This window comes from Boleophthalmus pectinirostris, unplaced genomic scaffold (assembly GCF_026225935.1).
Source record: "Boleophthalmus pectinirostris isolate CB_2022bp ecotype Guang Dong unplaced genomic scaffold, ASM2622593v1 HiC_scaffold_8, whole genome shotgun sequence".
NCBI classification, from domain to species: domain Eukaryota; kingdom Metazoa; phylum Chordata; class Actinopteri; order Gobiiformes; family Gobiidae; genus Boleophthalmus; species Boleophthalmus pectinirostris.
The window spans coordinates 36,327,841-36,348,629 of record NW_026571515.1 but is presented as its reverse complement, the minus strand read 5'-3'; the positions used below and the strand labels follow the sequence as shown (position 1 = coordinate 36,348,629).

At 38.8% G+C, this 20,789-nt stretch overlaps 1 protein-coding gene across 1 annotated transcript; it reads left to right on the top strand.

The window, feature by feature from the left end:
- Nucleotides 1-1,755: 1,755 nt before the first annotated feature.
- camk1gb (calcium/calmodulin-dependent protein kinase IGb) lies at nucleotides 1,756-19,503 on the top strand. Its single transcript, XM_020917962.2, has 13 exons — nucleotides 1,756-1,876; nucleotides 3,766-3,876; nucleotides 9,368-9,493; nucleotides 10,054-10,128; nucleotides 10,227-10,365; nucleotides 10,874-10,997; nucleotides 11,442-11,517; nucleotides 11,677-11,789; nucleotides 11,925-12,003; nucleotides 12,387-12,474; nucleotides 14,372-14,739; nucleotides 16,570-16,664; nucleotides 19,295-19,503. Exons 2-12 carry the CDS (start codon nucleotides 3,791-3,793, stop codon nucleotides 16,625-16,627), a joined length of 1,332 nt encoding a protein of 443 aa, XP_020773621.1. The 5' UTR covers nucleotides 1,756-1,876; nucleotides 3,766-3,790; the 3' UTR covers nucleotides 16,628-16,664; nucleotides 19,295-19,503.
- The last annotated feature ends 1,286 nt before the right edge of the window (nucleotides 19,504-20,789 follow it).

Genomic DNA, 20,789 nt, shown 5'->3' with positions numbered 1-20,789 from the left:
ACTAACCTTGCATCGCATGAATCGCCACATGTTGAGGGACTATTTTCTCAGCAGAAGCAGAATTTTACTTTGCCGGTAAGATAGATGCTACGTGATATCAGTCCGCCGCTGCCAAGCTTTCTGTCAGGAAGTACAACTCACTGCTGCTGCTCAGACATAAATCCTTCAAATGCACGGTTTGTTTACTTCTAAAATTATTCTATTGACACAGACATTTACATTGACAGTCTGGAGTAATAATAGTTTTGCTTTGGGTGTTTTGTGCATGGGTAAGGCAGGCTAACTATGGCCATTGACATGTGCTAGCCTAGCACCAGCGACCTCTGCAAATACAAGACCTGGATGGAATATTTTTAAAAAGTGTCTCCACACGTCTCCAACACTCTGGCTCACTAGGAAATGAGGTTTTATGTCCAAAATTCCGGACTGTCCCTTTAATGACTTACACATTGTTACTATTTTATCTGAAACGACAACAATAAATATAAAAACCTTTTGTGACCTTGTTACTCTCCCTCACCGCCTGTTGCACGCGCGCCTCTGTGAGCACCTGCGCGTGCCTCGGCCCCTCCTCCTCGCGTCTCGTGTCTCCTGGGTGCCACATGCGTCCTCCTAGCTCCAGTCTCTCCAGTCTCTCCACCGTCTCCACACCTCCACCGCAGTCTTCGGTCCTCTCCACCGCTGCACCGAGCTCCCACAGGCGAGTCAGAGCACAGCCGAGCGCGCACTGCTTTCGCTCTCTCGGTAAGAAACCTAAATTTTTTCTAATTAATGACCTTTCTTTTCTTTCTATGCACCGCGCAACTCAAAACGTTGTTCATTTCATATTTTAAGGTTGTTTTGATTCACTGTCTGTTTGGTTAAGTGCGTTGATCGTTCATCTCTGCTACCATTTATTATTGATTTGCCATGCGTAGCCTATGCAGATTTTAAACACCCTACTTAAGCACTCAAGTCATGTACAGGTTCTATAGCGCGCTACAGTTTTCCAAGTACCAAACCAGGACTAATTTTGGACTAAACCGGGTCTAAACCAAGACTTGACACCGACAAAACCGAGTCCAAACTGGGACTAAACCAGGATTCAAATCGGTCGTTTGGCTCCTTTTATTAATTTATGTTATGCCGCTTTCTATTCAAGTCACGTTTTATACAGTAGAGACAAATTAGGACCGTTGCCTCAGATTAACAATTAACAATAAAATTTAATATCTGTTGAACGGGATAAGTCCTCAAAATGTTGTAGCCTATATATCACAGAAAGATGAAACACATAAATAGGCTTTACGTGCAGCTACACTCAGCACAAGAACTTAATAATGCACTAAATATATCCATCTTTCTAATTAGATATTATAGCCACTCTTTACGTCGCATTATGTAGGAGCAGCGTCATTCTGCAGTGGTTAGCCTACGTGTTGCATTTTGCTCCATATTTCCCTTTTTATAATACGTTGCTCTGGCAGTCGCGCGTATACTGCAGCACTAATGATGGTGATGCGCGGAGGATGCTGGGAACTTGTGGCTCTTAAGGCATCCTCAAAGCAAAAGAACGGTTTAAGTTTAGAAAGTGGGCTCCACGGGGTAACAGGTTACGTTTATACAACAATACATTTGAGCGTCCGTGTTTCAGGTTGTCAACAGGGTACAAAAAGTTCTGAATAATTGACCACTGCACCACTGACACTGCTGCCCCCTGGTGTTGCCTGTAAACACTGCGCCACAAGGAAATCATTTGTACCAGACGTCGCAGCAGCAAACGCCGCACTCCGCAGTATTTCTGAATGAATGCAGTTACAGATAGGCTCGGATATGGGCTTTACGCAGAGACAGGCACACACTTATCCTGGTAACCAACCGAGGTGAATGAGGAGAGGTGAGATTAAGGAGGAGGAGGGTCGTCTCTGTTTAATGAGAGAGTGGACGAGAGAACCCGAGTGAGCGGGAATACCTCAGTTTATACGTAGAGGTTTAAGGGCTATTGCGCCTGCGCATCAGCACCACAACAAAGCCCATGCAGAGGCAACACTGTCATCAGTAACTGCTGCTAAACTTTATGTATCTGTTTGAAATGCTGAGGTGCACATTTGAACGCTATATTGTATACAGTGTTGAGGGTAGTTAATTCATTATAAATAATTAATTTATGTGTAATACTTAGAAATAACTAGTATAGAATATAATAGTAATAATAGTAATAGAATAATAACACATTACTGTGAAAATGCTTGTAATTAAATTGCAGTTTTTACAAAATACTTGTAGTTTGCAATATCATCATCAACATATATAGGGCAATATTTTTAACAAGTAATGTGTAATTGATATTTTTTTTTTACAAACACTGGCTGTATATTACACATTTTCATATTATGTCTAAGTGAAAGTGTCTATAACTCAGATGTCTATGGGGATGTCATTGCTTAATTACCTAAATTGGTCCTATGACATTAAACTCATCTTTCTTTCATTCATTTCATTATGGCTGTTATCAGTGCTCAAAATCTTACTTTGAGCAGGGTCGCCTCTCTGCAGATTAGACCTGTAACTCAGCCTGGTGGTGTTACCCGCTTGCTTCCATAGAGATAGATGGGATTAATACCATACTGTGGGACATTTTAGGCAAAGCCTGTAACTCATGGAAGGAGAGTTGCATCAGACCATTGCCACATGTTCCTCACTGTGGCTTTAGTTCTGTGTGTGTGGTCAGATCAACAGTCAGTCTGTAATCTCTTATATAAGAACAGTGTTACGCCTTCCCTCAGGTGCAGATAATCCTCAGCACGGACCTGTGTTAGATAACTCCTGATGGATCACCTTTTCATCTCATTATTCAGTCCACACAGTGTTTATGTATTTTGCATACTGAATTTGTATCCCATTCCTCACACTGTGGTATTAATATATGACAAGAAATATCAGAACTTTAATGTCTAGAGGCAGGTAGCTATTGCTTTTAACCACATTTATACTGCTTCTGGTTGGACATGTACACTAGTTGGCCCAAAAAGTCTCATAATGTTTGAACTTTTATTTATACAAAGTTGTTTTGTAGTTACTTAAGAGATAGATAACAGCTACATATCACATTTGGATCCGTTTTGTCTCATTTTATTTTACTTTTAAGTAAACGAATGCTGTTTTCAGTCTCTGCACTGTTATCGGTTGATATCGGCATCAGCAGCTACTTACATCTATAGTATCAGAATCAGTATTTGAATTGAAAAAGCTGGATCGGTGCATCCTTATTCTTATTGTTAAAATTACTGTGAGACAAAGATGATAATTTTACAGTCTCACAAAAAGTGAATGGTTGTATTAACTTTTTATCAGCTTTTTAACAGTTCTCTTATTTTAGATTCTGTACATGATATAATTATTTTGCATATGTCCAAAACATACATTTCTCTATTATCTTGTAGACAGTATGTTGCTCATCTCTATATGGGACGCCAGTATATTTACTGTCTCTGCCTGAGTATGAGCCCGGCTTGGCTCCTGTCCTTTCCTGTGTGCTAGTTAGACGGATTAGCACTAACCTTTTGTGTAGCGTTAGCGTTAGCACAGACAGTCTAAGCATCAGAGCAGACAGGTACACAGGTGCACAGGTGCACAGGTGCACAGCTCTGCAGTCTGGACCATGACCCATACTGTAATCCACTATGACTTTCTGATGATGAAGACTTCAATATGGCTGACCTCATCTGATGTGAAGCAGGATTAACTGATGATAGCATCTTTTGTTTGTTTTGGTCGTTTTGTCAGAAATCCCTGTTGAGGCGCTGCAGACATGGGCAGACAGGAGGCCGACTATGTGTGGAAGAAGACCACCGAAAACATACAGGAGGTCTTTGAGTTTATGGAGGAGCTTGGATCGTAAGTACAACCTATAATTTTAATTCCAAAAATGTAAATACTTTTTATTATTATTTTTTTTTATGTACGGTCATTTTCATTCACAAAAACATGTATTAATTACATTGAATAGAACAGTTTATTTCCAGTGTTTCAAATCTTTTTGAGCTGTTCTGCTCTTTAAAGGTGCTAAAGGCATGTAACTTGGTTGGCTTTATGAAGTTAGTGCTGTGGCTGGAAAGTTCCACAGTATGGCATCAATCTTGCGTTTATTTCATTCCAGATGTTTGTATTGCTCAAAAACAACTTGAAGACCAACAGAGATGACTTGTAACTTGTAACTTGCTTTGCTGTAACCTGCTTCTAAATGGGGATAGATCAAATCTAATCTTAGATAAAACTAACACTATACTGTGCAACATTCCTGGCACAGCAATAACATCACCATGGAGACAAGCAGGTGACATACGTTCCACCTGTTGCATAGTATATGTAATGTTTTTGTCAAAAAATAAAAGCATGATTTTTCTGACAAATCTAGAAAAACACACGTCCTTGCTCTGTGCGAGCTCTGTGCTCCTAGAGGAGACCTCTTCCTCCCCGCTATAACATTCTACAGTATCTATAAAACTTATATATCTCCTTGCATAATGTTCTGAAGTATGGTTTCACCTTTCTTTTTCTATGGAAAGTCTTTGTTCATGCTTTAAGAGTAAGTGTAACTATGTGGCACCCAAGTGTAGCTATGTTTGATGCTGTAGTCCAGTACTGGTACTGGTGCAGATTACTGCTTTGATTGGATTGACAGCAGCAAACCCTTTACCTGAGCTTAGAGCAGAGCACACTGTGGCCTGTTCTTTCAATGACTGGAGCAGGGCAGCTTATAACGGCCATTCACAAAAACAAACGCAAAGACTCAGGCTAGAGGAGTGAACAGATACACAGTCCGAATGAGAGATGGATACATGGAGATGTAATTGCTTTGTCGCAGTGTATGGCTTTAAACTGATCTTCTTTATTGCCATGGAAACAAGAATATGGTGTTTGGTATTTTCATTAGTTAGTTAGTTAGTTAGTTGTCTTTATTTTGATTGCATATCCTTGTTCTACTGTTGTTGTGCTCTGTTGCAACATTGGATTTTTTTCATTGTGAGACAAATACTAAATGATTGCACCAGATTATTTATTAGTCAGGGTAAAACTAAAATGTGGAGAACTTTTTTTTTTGTTTACTTGCACACCAAAATCTGACCATGATCTGATTTCGGGAGTTATCAGATTACTGAGATGTCAACAGTTCAATCTAATGTGTGTGATCTGCTTTCTTTCTGATTGTTCACACCATCCCACATGAGATTTCTCTTGTGCTGTAAACACACGCCACAGTCAAATCTAATTATTGGGTTATCTGATCATTCAAGTTTTCTGATTTCTTCTGACCATGTATATGTAGCCAGTGTCTGTTATTTAAGAATCCAGTGTCATCAAATGTTGCATAAACCAAGGAAACAAAGCTGTGATCTGTACATGAACATATAACCGACTTGTTCTATGGCAGCCTACATTGTTCGAAGCCTCTTTGTATTGACACAGATTCTTGGAGGGCGTCAGAGCTTAAATACTGAACACAATACTGACACTGAACACAGAGCTGGGACACGGCCAAAAGGGCTTTAGCTCATTCAACTGAGAGAGAAAGACGTGCTTAGAATTGAGACATTTTTCGAACCCTCGTAACGGTTGGCAGTATGAAGAGATAACACGGTGATCTAAATATGTTATGGGTTAGCAGTTAATACCCCTTTAAAGTAACCCCCCCCCTCTTTATAGGTCTTGCATGGTGCAAAATTGACTCTTGTGAGCTTAAAGCCATGTTCTAATGCTGTTACTTCCTCAAAAACATACCTGGAGTTTTTTGTTGTTGTTTGAGTAACCCCTTATTATTAGTCTGGTCACATCTCCAAAGCTCAAAATGATCAGTTCCACCTTGTGATATAATGAAGTGTGCAATTTTGTTTATTTATTTATTTAGTTTATTTATAAGACAGAGATAGTGCAGAATGTACATTAAGCTTAACAGGAGAGCCAGATTGTAGCACTAGAGCTCATTTCCACCTGTAGTACCTGGTGCATGTTTTTTAGGTAACTAACTAGTCCTCTAATATATTATACAAATTATACATGTCGTATCTGTAGCACTTCTGAATTTTTGCACTATATATATATTTATACTATGTATCTTTCTATGTATTGGTTGTTGGGAATTATATCTTGTATTATATCTTATTTGAAATAGCTTGTAACTAAAATCTGTGCAGCCTACATGCCCCATCATGCACCAGGGGACTGTGAGTCAGCCCACAGTGAACATGTGACCTACACCTATGACTTTAAATCTGCACGGTAACAGCCATCTTGAGTTTGCCCTGATGAAGGCCGAAGGGCCAAAATACATTGGCGTGATTTAAACTTTATATGCCATGTGGTATTAAAGGCTTTTAATTATTTTGTACTTTATGAGTGCCTCAGTTTTTTCAAATTATTATGTTTTTTTTAGGTTTTCAAGTTAACAGCTACTTTTGACCTTTTGTTTAGAAGAGATTGGAGATTCAAGGGCTGAAATGATCCAAATGATTCTAGTGAAGATGTATGGAGTTTAAAAACACAGTGAAGCATTTTCTGTATTACCCCATGACATCATCAGGTGGAACACAGTAAACATGTGAATGAAACAAAACAAAACAACACAACAAAACAACTCCATGTATGTTTGTGATGAGGAAACAATATTATAACATAGATCAGAAAAAAGTATAATATGGGCCCTTTACGTTGACATGGGATTTAGATCTCATTGTACACTGCCTGGGACTATCTGTGGTTTTCAGATTGATAGAAAAATCAGGACGGTTTCCATAGTGATTAACAATATAAAACAAAATATTATATCTTTTGAATGGGAAAAAGTCCTTAAAATGGTAGCAATAAACAGGAAGTTGAATGAATAGTTGTTGACATCCTTAAAACTTCAATTGTTAATCCCTGGATTACAGTTGCTATGGTGTTTTCTTGTGTATTTACTTCCTCATTCACACATGAGCCAGACAAACCCCTGAGGCTTAATGTAACACGTACACAGAGGAGTCCCCATAGACTTCAGTGTGAAAGCCTCAGAACTGTTCCAGGCAATACAGACGTAATCAGGACACCGGCTCTTCACGACACTAGAGTCAGTTTTATAATGCGCTTTCATCAAGAAAATCTGATTGTTTAAAATGGGGTTAGGAGAACATAATGTGAAAAGTGCGCGGATGTGCTGCCTGAGCCTGATTGAAGACTTGAGAAATAAAGAGGCATTTATTTCGATTGGTGCTTGTCTGAAAAATGCAAACATACCAGTTTAGTGCAGTCTCGATACTAACATTTCAAACTCAATAGACTCGATACTCAATACCGATTCCGATACAACAATATTAAAAGCTCTTTATTTAGACAATAGAATGCCATTTTCAACATTAAATCATAGGACTTTTTTATATTTCCATGTGGTCTTATATCTGTGTAATCCCTCAGTGGTCCAGGGAGGTTCCATAGTGGTCCATGGGCGTATACTAGTCTATGGGCTTTTATACTTGCTCTGATACAGCTCAAGATCATTCTAAAGCTATTCAGGAAAGCTTCATTTCTGTTCTGGGAATGTGACTTTTTTAGTATGAATATTTGCTCAGATGAGTATCTCGATTTTTGATATATTGAAAACCCTATACCAGTCTCTCTCTCTCTCTCTCTGCCAATTCTCCAAGTTATGTCAAATCATTGTGGTCCTATTAATGCTGTGGGGTTTCATGTTTCATTTCTGCTACTATTATTGCTGTAACTGTTGCTGTGCACAGGGGCAAAACGCTAGAGTAAAAGATTACCTGTTTGTCAATGCTTAATTAATCTCGACAGATCTCTGAAGTTAACTTAGTTCATTCTGGTTAGTACTTGGATTGGAGACCGCTGGGAATACCACACTGCAAATTTCTCTGATCTGGCCAAGATTTTAAAACTTATATCAGATCATTCATTTTGTTTTCAGATTTATTATCTACTTACTAGTTCCGAGACTGCTTAATTGTAGTCTAGAGGTAGTTTATTTTAAGATAAGTAAGTAAAATGATCTTGCTGCATGGACAGATAATTTCACTACTTTTAAGTCATTTTTAGACAGTATTTATATCTTAAATTTTGGCCAAGCTTTTTTGCAGTGCAGTTCCACAGTGGAGCAGCAGTGGCTCTAATGGAAACTGTTGCTGTGTCCTTAGGCAAGACACTATACCCACATTGCTTAGTATCAGTGTTGTGTGTGTGATTGTTTGGCTGGTGGTCCAGATTGACAGCCAAACTTTCTAGTCTAGTCTACCCCAGGGCAGCTGTGACTACTGCTGAAAGATGCTGTATAAATCTAGTGTATTATAATTATTACTGTGTTGACTGAATGGGGAAAACTCAGATCTGCACATGCTCAGTAGGTCACTTTTGCCCCTTAGGCTCAGAGTGCTGTGGATACGGCTTCATCACTTCAGGGATTATCCTCCATAGAACAGTTATTCACAGACTCACCTTAAAACAACAGGATCCACTGGAGATATCTCTTTAATGAACCGTGAGGCTCAAATATAAATACTGTACACCAAAGCACTTACTAAACACAGCAAAAATTTAGCTTAAAGATTCACTATGTAATTTTTCTAACAGACTGCTTGTCTCCATGGAGATGTTATCGCTTTGCCTGGAATATTCCACAGTATCTATAAATCATGCATTCTTATTGGCTTTCCTCTTCACAAATTTGCCCTGTAATTTGACATGGTGGTGCTCCATGAAGGTAAATAAGTTTAGTACCACACTGTGGAACATCCTAGGCAAAGCATTAGCATTGCCATGGAAACAAGATTGTACCACAACACATTACACATTAGTGAACAAAATAACAAAATATCCACTTGTTTGCAGTGCTGTCCCTTATTACACCTGTAGGTCAATCTATTCCAGTGCCCTGTTTATTTTAATTGGAGGCTTAGGCAGTTTCCAGGATTCAAATCTCTGTAGTGTCTTATATAAAGTCACAGGAGAGTGCCAGAGGAAGCAGTCTAATTAAAGAACAATAGCCCTGGTCTAATAAAAGATAAACGGATTTCATCAGGTGAAGCTTCAAACAAAGAAAAGTTCAGTGAGAATGAATTAGAGAATGGCTAGTTCATAAACTAAATTTCATCATAAAGGTTTTATAAATTATTCCTCACCTCATTATATGAATTTGAATCATCAGTTGACTCTTCTTTCATTTTGATTCATGTAAAGGAACATTATGTAACCTTCAACTTGTCTCCTGTGTTCAATTATAGGTGTTGTTATTGTTATTATTTGGCCTTTCACTTTTACCTATAATACTGTAGCTGGGATTAACAATACTTATCTTGAATTTAGTATTTATTTTGTTATAACTCATTTCCCTCTGTGATTTCAGAGGGGCGTTCTCAGAGGTGTACATGGTGAAAGAAAAGAAGACGGGGAAGACTTTTGCCATGAAATGTGTGAAGAAGAAACAGAAGAGAGACCTGAACCTGGAGAACGAGATCGCTGTTCTCAGGAGGTAAAGTCTGAGGGACTGTCACATCACAGTCTGTTAACGGACCTTGGTCTGCTCTGTACCTTACCTTAGTCTGGAGATGAAGGGAGATGGAACATAGAAATCTTACATTGCTGTCACACCTGTACTGTCCCGGCAATGTGTGTGTGAACACTCCTGCGGACCGGACTAAACACCTGCTCTTTTGGTCTGAGGCGAAGAGATGGTCTTGGTCCAGAGCAAGGGCCAGTCAAATACTACTTAATCAAATCTTTTAGGACCAAATCCAGGTTAAAAAATGCACAGACTTCACCTGCTTACATGAGGGGCTCTCCAGTTGTCATTACGACAGGAGAGACATCTTCAGGCAAAGTCCAGACTGTGAAACCAAAAGTCCTGGACCCATACTAGAATAACAGGACACTTTTTAACTTCTAAGTCCAGATCTTGGTACCATTATGTATCTCATACATACATACATACATACATACATACATACATACATACATTGTACATGCATTTTTGAGCCAGAAGGCTACTGCTTTTAGAACAGTTGATGACCAGTTCTCTTTTCTCTGCTCCAGGATCAAACATGAGAATGTTGTTGGGATGGAGGACTTGTATGAGAGTCCCACTCACTACTACCTCATCATGCAGCTGTGAGTATTTGCATGATATAAAAGCTATCATTATATTTTAGAACACATATATAAACTGTCTATGACAGAATGACAGTGACTTTTCCCTGTGTTCTTAGTGTATCTGGAGGAGAGCTGTTCGACCGGATCTTGGACCGTGGGGTTTACTCTGAACAGGATGCCAGTAAAGTGATCCAGCAGGTGCTCCAGGCTGTAGGATATCTGCACCAGAACGGAGTCGTGCACCGAGACCTCAAGGTCAGAATACTTTTATGCACATATAGGGCTAGGGAATATACAGAATTATACATGTTTGCAACATAAATATTTCAGATTAGAATGACTAAAAATTACTATTGCAGGAGACTTCAACAAAATGTTTAACTTGATGTCCATCAATCATAACATCAAAAACATAAACATTAGAAACAATAAACAATATTTCTAATCTATGTAAAATCACTATGGACACAGGCTGGTGTTCAGCAGCTGAGAGGTTATACAGTGAACCTTTAAATTAACAGTTTTTCAATGCAAATGAAAATATTGCACATAAATCACAAATAGAAAGTATTCAGTAATTCAATTATCAAAACCTACTGCATATATTTGGGAAAATATGTTTAGTAGTAGTTTAGTAAATTTAAACACAGTTCCCTCCTATGTTATGTCAGTGTTATATCACCCAATGCCTAATTATTTTATCTGAATAAGACTCTAGTCTGCATACACAGATATGAACCCATAGAGTGACTGTGTGTTACAGCCGGAGAACATCCTGTACTACAGCCAGGACGAGGACTCCAAGATCATGATCAGTGACTTTGGTCTTTCCAAGATGGTGGACAACGGCATCATGTCCACAGCCTGTGGCACTCCTGGATATGTGGGTGAGTCTAGCAGGAGGAGAGATAGGGTTATAGTAGACTGAGGAGGATGTGTTGGTTAAATCAGGTGGGCCCCATAAAATGTACTGAATCAACAGGTATAATATTATTGTCTGGTCAGCCAAAACCACAAGCTTTGACAATACTTACATAATAATGAGAATGCATTTGATTTATATAGAACTCTTTTGAACACAAAAGACACATCATAGTACATTATTCAGTCCACACTCAGTGGTGGTAAACTACTATTTTAGCCACAGCTGTCCTCGTGCAAACTATCACAATCTGCTACATCAGCCTCTCCCACCAACACCAGCACACACACACCGCTTTCATACTGGGCAATGTGAACTGTTTTGAAACAGTTAAATTCACTGTAACGTCATTTGCTTTTATGTACCCTAATCTGAGCAAAAACTAAATATGATCCCTGTCCTCTTTCAGCTCCTGAGGTGTTGGCTCAGAAGCCCTACAGTAAAGCAGTGGACTGTTGGTCTATTGGAGTCATCACTTACATCCTGTGAGTCACTGTACTGTTCATATATGTGTCTATAGTGTGGGCAGGTGGAGTAGAGGTTAGCAAGACTAAGAACGTCCTGAGTCCTATCTATACAAGTTTATTTATGGTACAGTGTGTTGTAGGTGCAGTTATTTTAAATCCACTTTTCTGTGTTTTCAGACTGTGTGGATATCCTCCTTTTTACGAAGAGACTGAGAGTCGACTGTTCTCCAAAATCATGAAGGCCCAGTATGAGTTTGATTCCCCGTTCTGGGACGAGATCTCTGAATCTGGTTTGTGTTTGATCTGTCTATAAATGTTTAACAGGCTAAATGCTCATTACTGAAATGCTAATTGCACATAATGACAAATTAGATGTTAGTTATAGGTAGTCTATGTGTTAATTACATTCCATTGTTTTTTTTTAGCTAAAGACTTCATCCGAAACATGATGCAGAAGAACCCAAGCATGAGATTCACAACAGAGCAGGCCCTCAGACATCCCTGGTGAGAAGCAAACACAAAGCACATTTAACAATAATTTTGTGAAATAGATACTAGCATACTTTTGAATTTACAATACAATTTAACTAAAATCTACTTTCTAAGATCAAGAAATGTTTGTAAAATGTTCACTAATTCTGGTTTAGTCCTGATTTAATCAATGAGTGACTCCTGTAGAATTGCAATATTTAGTTGGTTCTTGTGGTCAGAAAGCCTCCCTAACTACAGCATAAAGTTACCCACATCACCAAAGCCCTTATCTTGATTCCCATATCATAGCCTACAGTACTGACTATGAACTAATAGTAATTAAAATACTTCACCTGCTCTATAGAGTCATTTACACAGATTAAGGATTAACCAAATGTCTTCTCTTCCACTTCCAGGATAATCGGAAAGACGGCACGGAGCCAGGACATCTACTACTCTGTCAGCGTCCAAATTCAGAAGAACTTCGCCAAATCCAAGTGGAAGGTGAGAGGGTTCATTAATCCATTAACACCACAGAGAGCAGTGCAGTGTGCTGTCCACCAAGCGGCACTATAGTGTGATCCCTGCTCTCTGGCATGATCAGGAGGTTACTGCAGGGCGATAAAAAGGTTAATCAAACATATGGATGATTGCAGTTCTTTGAAAAAAGGCCTGAAATAGCTTCCTCACAGACAGACAGACATTTTATGAAATATGTTATATAACCAGCCAGTCAGTCAATACAATTCACAACCAAGTCAAATAAGTCAGTTGTCCTCGCCAACCTACATAGATGTGCACACAGTGAGCTTGCTCCAAACCAAATATGCACAGATAGATTCTTTTTTAATTGTAGAGTCACTTTTAAGCATTGGAATAATTAATGTGGATGTCTGTTTAGTAGGGATGGAACAAGACACAATTCTCACAAGACGAGACACAACACGAGATTGAGTCCAGGAGAATGAGACAAGACAAGATTTTGATAATTTGTAATTAATAATCATAATAACATAGTGCAATCCATTCCACAATTTTGGCTTCACTATTTTTATTTATTTTATGTAATACTTTAGTGGTCATTGTATACTGCTTTTTTGAACTATAGCTTCAAAAACTATGCCAGTGCTTAGCTTTTCTGTGTCCAAGCCAAAGGTAAATTCAGGAGGACAAAATCTCATGAGATAATTTTTCTCATATGCGCACAATCTTGTGGCAATTTTTTCTCGTAAGATCTTGTGGCACAAGATCTAGTCCCATGACAAGAATGATGGAAATAGGTGAGCCAATGCAATACAAAGCATGCAACTGTGCAGTCTCAGACTCACAATTACAAAAGGCACGTTTTGTAACTAATACTGCAACAAGTTGGCTTATTTTGAAAATGAGTCACTTTTTCATTGATGCCACATGAATTGTTTAAAAAGTGTGATTTACAATTAACAGACAATATTGTTCTTTTTTTTTTCTTGCAAATTAATCATGACTCTTTCAGTATCCTGGTTTTCAGGTTTTTAATAAGTTGGCACCTGTTAACATTTTGTGTTGAGCATGTGGAGAGAGGCTTCGGGCATGGGAGGGTTTAAATTACATTACATTACATTTTAAGTTAAAGGTGCATTGTGTAACTTTTCTGGAGGGTCTTTTCTTCATGGAGATGTTATTGCTTTGTCTGGAATGTTTCACAGTATGGCATTAAACCTTTTTTTCTTCATGGAGGTGAGACCAGACCAAGTTACACAGATCTGCTTAGAATGCTTAGAATGTTTTTCCAGATATTTTTGAGCAATAAAAGCACCTGTAAATAAATGTAAATGTAATAAATGTAAGGAGACCTGTTTAATGTCATACTGTGGAACATTCCAGGCAGAGCAATGACACATCCAGGTGTCAGACTCTTAACCGAAGAGTTACCCAGTGCATCTTTAAATGTTATTTTCTTTTATTTAGTTTTGGTGTTGTTAAATATTAAAGTCAATAAAATATATAAAACAATAATGATAATAAAAATCTTTTGCTGTATCAATGTCCCTGGTGAGTGATAAAAAAAAATCTGTGTTACTGGGGTCATTATCACTGACCTCAAATTACAAATCAACAGATTTTTACTGGGGAAATAATCAGAAAGTATGGAAATATGTTCTGTTCACATACAAAGGAGAATGTAAAAGTGTTCTCTGTTTTTCAGGCCAGAAAATGAGTTTAAAGCCAATAAAAATGTACAAAGGAGTATCACTCGGGCATAGATTTTAAATGTGTGGTCTACAGGCTGCCATAGTTTGCATAGTAAAACTAGATGACTCAGTTATCTTGTCATCTATACCCCACAAGTTTGAGAGGGTCATCCTAAGTGGCCATGCTCATATACATGCAAACATTGACCTCTCTCACTCTCCTCCAGCAAGCCTTCAACGCTGCAGTGGCCATAAACCACATGAAGAAACTGCATCTCGCCCACACCAGTATCCCCGCCATCCAGGTGACCGACGCGTCCTCTCCGACCCGCAAACGCAAACAACAGGAGCGACAGGAGCAACGGGAGCATCAGGGGCGACAGGAGCAACAGGGGCGACAGGAGCATCAGGAGCCCGCACCTGCCGAAACCGATGGGACATCCAGCTACATGACCCTGCCCCCCGTCCCTGACCCGTCTCAGGGGGAGTCCAGAAGCTCTGCCCCTTGCCTGAAGACTACACAGAGCCACCACACACCCACCATCGCAGAGCAGGGCAAGACCGCCTTCTACTCCGAGCCAGCCAATCTCAATGGGTTGGTATATTTATTCTTCATTGATACTTTGCAGCTGCATCAACACTCCCTGGATGTATGATGCTAACTGCAGGGGTGCTGATGTGTGCTCTTAAACGAGTCTTTCCTGCATAAAATTACAATCACAACTTAGCAAGCATTACAGTTTTTCAATTTGTCACTCTCATCTTTTGAAAATCTAAGTCCTAAACAGAACCATGAATGCTCATATTGATCACAGGCTCCTGAAATGTGAAATGTTTGTATTTTTTCTTGAGTTTTCAGATGATCTTAAAACTTCAGTCACCATGATAACTCAGATAACACTGGTTTACACAAAACCAGTGATTTGTCCCAGTTTTATACAAGAAATGTCCCAGCTGTCCCTATTTTTGACCAATTTTATCTAAACCAGGTCTAAATTAAGTCTCAACCAGAACTACATCAGGTCTAAACCAGGACTATCACATTTTTTGTCTAATCTGATTGCTGCCAACAGTAGGAGGAGCATACATTGTCATTTGTTTAACCAAAATACAGAAAACCGTGTTGCTAATGACCAGAAAGCAAAAAAATGCAGTGTCAGAAGTCCCTCAGATTATGACACAAGAATACACAATGTTACACGCGCTTTTCACAATTTTATTTATACTAAACATCCCAACCCGGCTGTGTCCCAGTTTTGAATTTTGAAAAGCTGGTCACCCTATGCAGTATATCTCTAGTGTGATGTCACTGCAAAGTATCAATACTGTGAACTTGGTAGATAAATGAATATACAGAATGCATGACTTGTGATTATATATGTTTTCCACTGTATTTCTGCACTGGTTTAATTTATTTAATGAGACAGTCACAGTGCACTATACATGCAAAGAGCTATCTGTACCATTTTTGTTCTGTGTAATGAATGTCAGTTAAAGAAAAGTGCCCCGTATAATCTTTTTGGTGGAGAGTCTGTTAACTTCTTGTGTCCATGAACATGTAATTACTTTGCTTGGAATGTTCCAAAGTATGGCCTTAAACTCCACAGACAGAAGCAGGTGATACTACTAGGCCAAGTATTGCTGTTAGGTTTATCTAGACATTCAAAACAAGAAGAAAGACAAGAGATTAATTAAGTTTTTCTCATGAGGAGAACGGGCAGAGAGTGGCATCAAGAGCAACAGTCTCCACACGTTCTGATGACTCAAGGCCGTTCTCCTCCTTTTATTTCATTAGGAGGCCCTAGTTACAGACACATGATTCTCAAAGGGAAGGGGGATAAGCAAAGACATAATGCAGGTTCAAAACATAAACATGATTAACAATCAGGAGGTGCCGTAGGTATAGACAGACACCATCATAACTCTTGCATGTGTGACAGTGGGGGTTGGTTTCACGTGAGGGGTCATCTCAAGGTTCACGAGAACGATAGGTCACTGCACACAGGTGTTAAACACAGAGAGGTTATTCTTATACATACAAATGATTGGTAAATGCTAAATTAGAGAATTGTAGTACATAAATGGTTAACTCATAGGTCTAGATTAACACACAAGCATTTAGCAAATATGGGATAATAGAATTATTCTAACAATTGCCTGTAATGCTGGGCAGATAGATGCGAGTTTAATGCTACACTGTTGAACATTCCAGACCGAGCACTTACAACTCCATGGAGACAAGAATGTACTAGAGAAATCCCCAATTTTGCAGCTACTTCATTAGGGGAAAAAAAGAAAAAAGGATATAAAATTTGTGTTCTGTTAAAGGTGCACTGTGTAACTTTTCTTTAACATGACTTAGGATCATATTGTTGGTGTCATTTCACACCTGTAAAGCTGACGGTTGAAACCTCTCTTGTTTCAGATATGCTAAAACTCGCTGTGGTAAAACTGTGCAGACTGGTGTGTGCTCTGTCATGTGAGGAGTCAAAGGGGAGGATGGACTCACTTTTTTACCTGGTATGTTTTTATTTGACTTGTACCAACAAACCTGTGGAAGATTAAACATGTGTCTGTGTGTGCTGCTTCATGACAAATGCCACAAGATCAATATGAAACATTTGTGTGCCCAACTCTGAACAAAAACAAAGTAATCAAACTTAGCTTTTTGTTTGTGGTTATTGGTTTCATTACTTCTTTTCATAACAGTGAATCTCCCATAGAGGTACACTGGCCCCTGCCCTCCATCTGAAATTATGACATTACATTCTTAAATCTTGTGAACCAGCCTTAGTTTTGTTTTAACTTTACTTAACTAGGAACCTCTTTTAGTTATTAAAAGCAACACCGGAATTTTCTGGAGATGTCACGTTAACTGCCTAATTCCACAGAAATACAAAGATAAAACCATACTTCAGAACATTCTCCATGAAGATAAATACGGTATGATCATTTTCATGGAAATGCATAGGAAGATAGTTAGGTTGCATGGTGAGTTTTTAAGGAATTATTGATGTGACAGAAGTGAATCGAGGATAATGTGGTGGTAGGTGAGTCGGTTTGAGCCAGTCTCCAGGCTGGAGCTCCCCTTTGCTCCAGTTAAAGTTCAGACAAGTGCAGATAGACGGGTGTCAAATCTAATGCCAGGGCTGATAAAAAGCTGTGGCAACGCAGAAGACAGCGCCAAAATCAATGTTTGAAATGAAGAAACACTTTCACAAATACTGTACATGTGCCACAGATGTGGAAATGAGCTGAAGAAACGTGTCTGTGTGGTCCAGGTGGGTCCAGAGCAATGGAAGGTTCTAGTCTTTCAAAAAAGATTATGATCTTAATTTCCAATAAAATTTATTTTCAAAAGTGAAATAAAATGCCTTTAAATATTGATTTACTGAACAAAAAACAAACTTTGAAACTGTGCAATTTAACACCAAAACCCCAAAATAGACCAAAATAAAAGTATGTTTTTTTGTTTTGTTTTTATTACACACAAAGCATGCATTCTTATCGTGAGCAGGCTCGCAGCTCCACAGACATGGCTCTTACTTGGCCTGGAGGAGGGCCTCCTCCTGCTTGTTTCCATGGAAATGTTAGTAATGTAATGTGCTTCACAGGCTTGTTGAAGCCTCTCAAAGCGCTACACTGTGTCATTATTCATTCACACTACACTGTGTGGTGGTAAACCTCTATTGTAGCCACAGCTGCCCTGGATGGCCTGACAGAAGCAAGGCTGCCTCCAACCAGTCATACACACACCACTTTCATACTAGGGTAGGGTGACCAAACATCTGTTTTTCCCCGGATATGTCCATTTTCCACGTCCTGTTCTGGCCATCCGGGTTTTTTTTATAAAGTGATGCAAATGTCTGGGTTTTCATTACTTTCATTGGGCCATTAAACTGAGTGGCACTCGTAGCTCTCTGTAACTCAGAAGGAGCAAGCAGACACACAGTCGGTCAGCCTGAAAAATATTGAAGCGCAAATGTGCATTTAATGATGACTTGTACAAGAAATTCCCTGCTTTCCTTTGGTTGAGACAAGTGGGAGGTCAGGTGCACAGTGTGCAAAGGAGGCATATATGTTTCCGTGTCCAGTGGCGGTGTCAGGGACCTCAAAGCTCACCAGGACACTGAAAACCATTAAAAAGCTTTGCCAGGTGAGAGTAGCTCAATGTCCATGATGACGCCCCACCTCCCATCCCCTGTACGGTGTCTTGGTTTTGACAAATGGAAATATGGTCACCCTATACTAGGCAATGCGGGTGAAGTGTCTTGCCTAAGGACACAACAATGGAACAGGCAGACAAGTTGAGGGAGCCACTGTTTCCCCAATATATATATCCCACAAGATTTCATAAATCTTATCTATCTCCATAGAGAATGTAGTATGACGTAGTAGTAGTATGAAAATGAAGTATGGTTCCATGTCATCATACAGGTCACGTCATCTCAGAAAGCATACTATAACCTAAATTAGGGGTTAAAGTCAAAAGCTTCTACGTACTATGCAACTAGGTAACTATGTAAAAATAATTCACTCGAGAGATCCCCACTAGTGTTGTCATGATAGTAAAATTTCAAAGAGTAAATCTACTAAGGATGTAAATAGTAAATATACTAAGGATGTACTCAATTCCAATACAACATTGATAATAAAAAACAAAAAAATATATTTTTTCAGAAATTGAATGTGATTTTCAATATTAAATCATAGTAATTTTTTCTATTCCCATGTGGTCTTATATCTGTGTAGTCCCTCAGTGGTCCAGGTAGGTTCCATAGTGGTCCATGGGTGTATACTAGTCAATGTGCTCTTTTACTTGTTCTGATACAACTCAAGATCATTCTAAAGCTGTTCAGGAAAGGCTCGTTTCTGTCCTGTAAATGTGACTTTTTAGTATTGATACTTGCTCAAATTAGTATCTAAATGTGATACTAGTTTAAGTATCAATTTGTATCTGATTTTCAATACTTTTTACAAACCTTAGTCCCCACAGTACCACCAGTAACACTAATACATTTAAACTGCTCTACGTCATTGTGCGTCCTGTTTGTCTTTCCTGTGGCTTAACCTACTTCTGTACAATAGAAAGTCCTGTCTGAATACAGTATAACGCATGTAACTAACCAGTGTGTTTGCGCCCCCTACAGGTCATGGTCGACTTTGACAGCTCTCCCAGGACTGAGACAGGAGCATGGACCTGAAGCCACTGGACTTCTGTAGACTGTGTTCATGCAACGTCATCATGAACCTTTAGAATAACATTGAAGTGGAGGACAGCGGAGAATTCTACGGTAGAATTTGCTGTTAAAATGCAGATTTGTTGACCTAGGTTGTGGTTAATATCTCTGTAATTACTGGGCCCATCCATGTGAAACAAAAACTGACACAAAGTTCAACATCTTTTCTGTGAATACAAATGAACTAAGATGAAATTGTAATTTTATTTTTTTTTAATTAGAGCATCAAAACCTGATGCAATTTTGTCATTCACACAGACTGACTTGTTATCAGCAGATTATCATGCGAATTTGTGGACCCAATACCAAAAAATGATTACAACATATGAGATTTTTACATAATTTGTTAAACTTGAACGCACCAAGTTGGATTAATTATTTTGTAGAATGAGTGCCTAAGTACGAAGCAGCCAGGAATTTAAAGAGGGGGTATTATGCAATTTTTATTTATTTTTTCTTTTGTTTTGTTTTTTTACCACTAAACCATCCATGCATATCTCAGTAATTTAGTGATCTCTCCCAAACACTATTCTAACACTCCTTACTGTTCGCTGTAAGATTCTGTACAAAGCTCTGCCCACAAGCCTACATCACCCGTGCCCCCACATCACAATTCTCCAAAAATTTACAAAAGCATGATACAAAACTGTACACAGCAACCTGACAAACCTGATGCGATGTGAAGTAGTTTCATTTGTGGGTGCATGCTGATTGTGTTGTGATAGAGCTCTGAAGGGGGAGCAAAGGGAGTGTCCGAAACAAAAGCTAAACTTGTAAAACATGTTAATACATTGTTTTCTGCAAATTTCTGCATTTTCAAAACAATAAAAGGTAACATGGTGATATAAATATGTTATGTGTTAGCAGGTAATACCCCATAGAAGTAAAATACCCCCTCTTTAAATCAAATAAAAAGCACCTTATATGAGAAACAGGGTAGATTTCCCCTCCATTTGCACAGTATTTAAATCGATGTATTGCTAACTTGTTGCTGCGTACCATTTAAGTGTTTGTCTAACTGTGAAATTATTAACTATTTGTAATCTATGGTCAAAATGCTTTAATTATTCTCCATTTGACTTATTAAAGGGGCAGTATGTAACTTTTCTGGTGAAGCGTCTGCCATCAGCTTGTTTGTCTCCATGACTTGTATCCAGATGGTGCCACTGAGAGAAGTTGCAGGTCAGATCTATGAAGAGGCGAGCCAGTTCACAAAAAGAATGCATGTTTTTTGAGGTATTTTTACTCTACTGTGAAGCATTCCAGGCAAAGCAATAACATCTCCGTGGATACAACCAGAAAAGTTACACATTGCGCCTTGAAGTCCATACATTAATCTGCCTGCTATTTTGAGCCGAGGTACAGCACATGATTGTTTTTATGTAACTAATTGTCAAATGAAAAT

Excerpts from the sequence above, each read along its gene's own strand:
- camk1gb (XM_020917962.2), top strand. The coding sequence starts at position 3,791 with ATGGGCAGACAGGAGGCCGACTATGTGTGGAAGAAGACCACCGAAAAC. Across the intron at positions 11,790-11,924 it reads GGACGAGATCTCTGAATCTG|CTAAAGACTTCATCCGAAAC; the intron begins GTTTGTGTTTGA and ends GTTTTTTTTTAG. Across the intron at positions 12,004-12,386 it reads CAGGCCCTCAGACATCCCTG|GATAATCGGAAAGACGGCAC; the intron begins GTGAGAAGCAAA and ends TTCCACTTCCAG.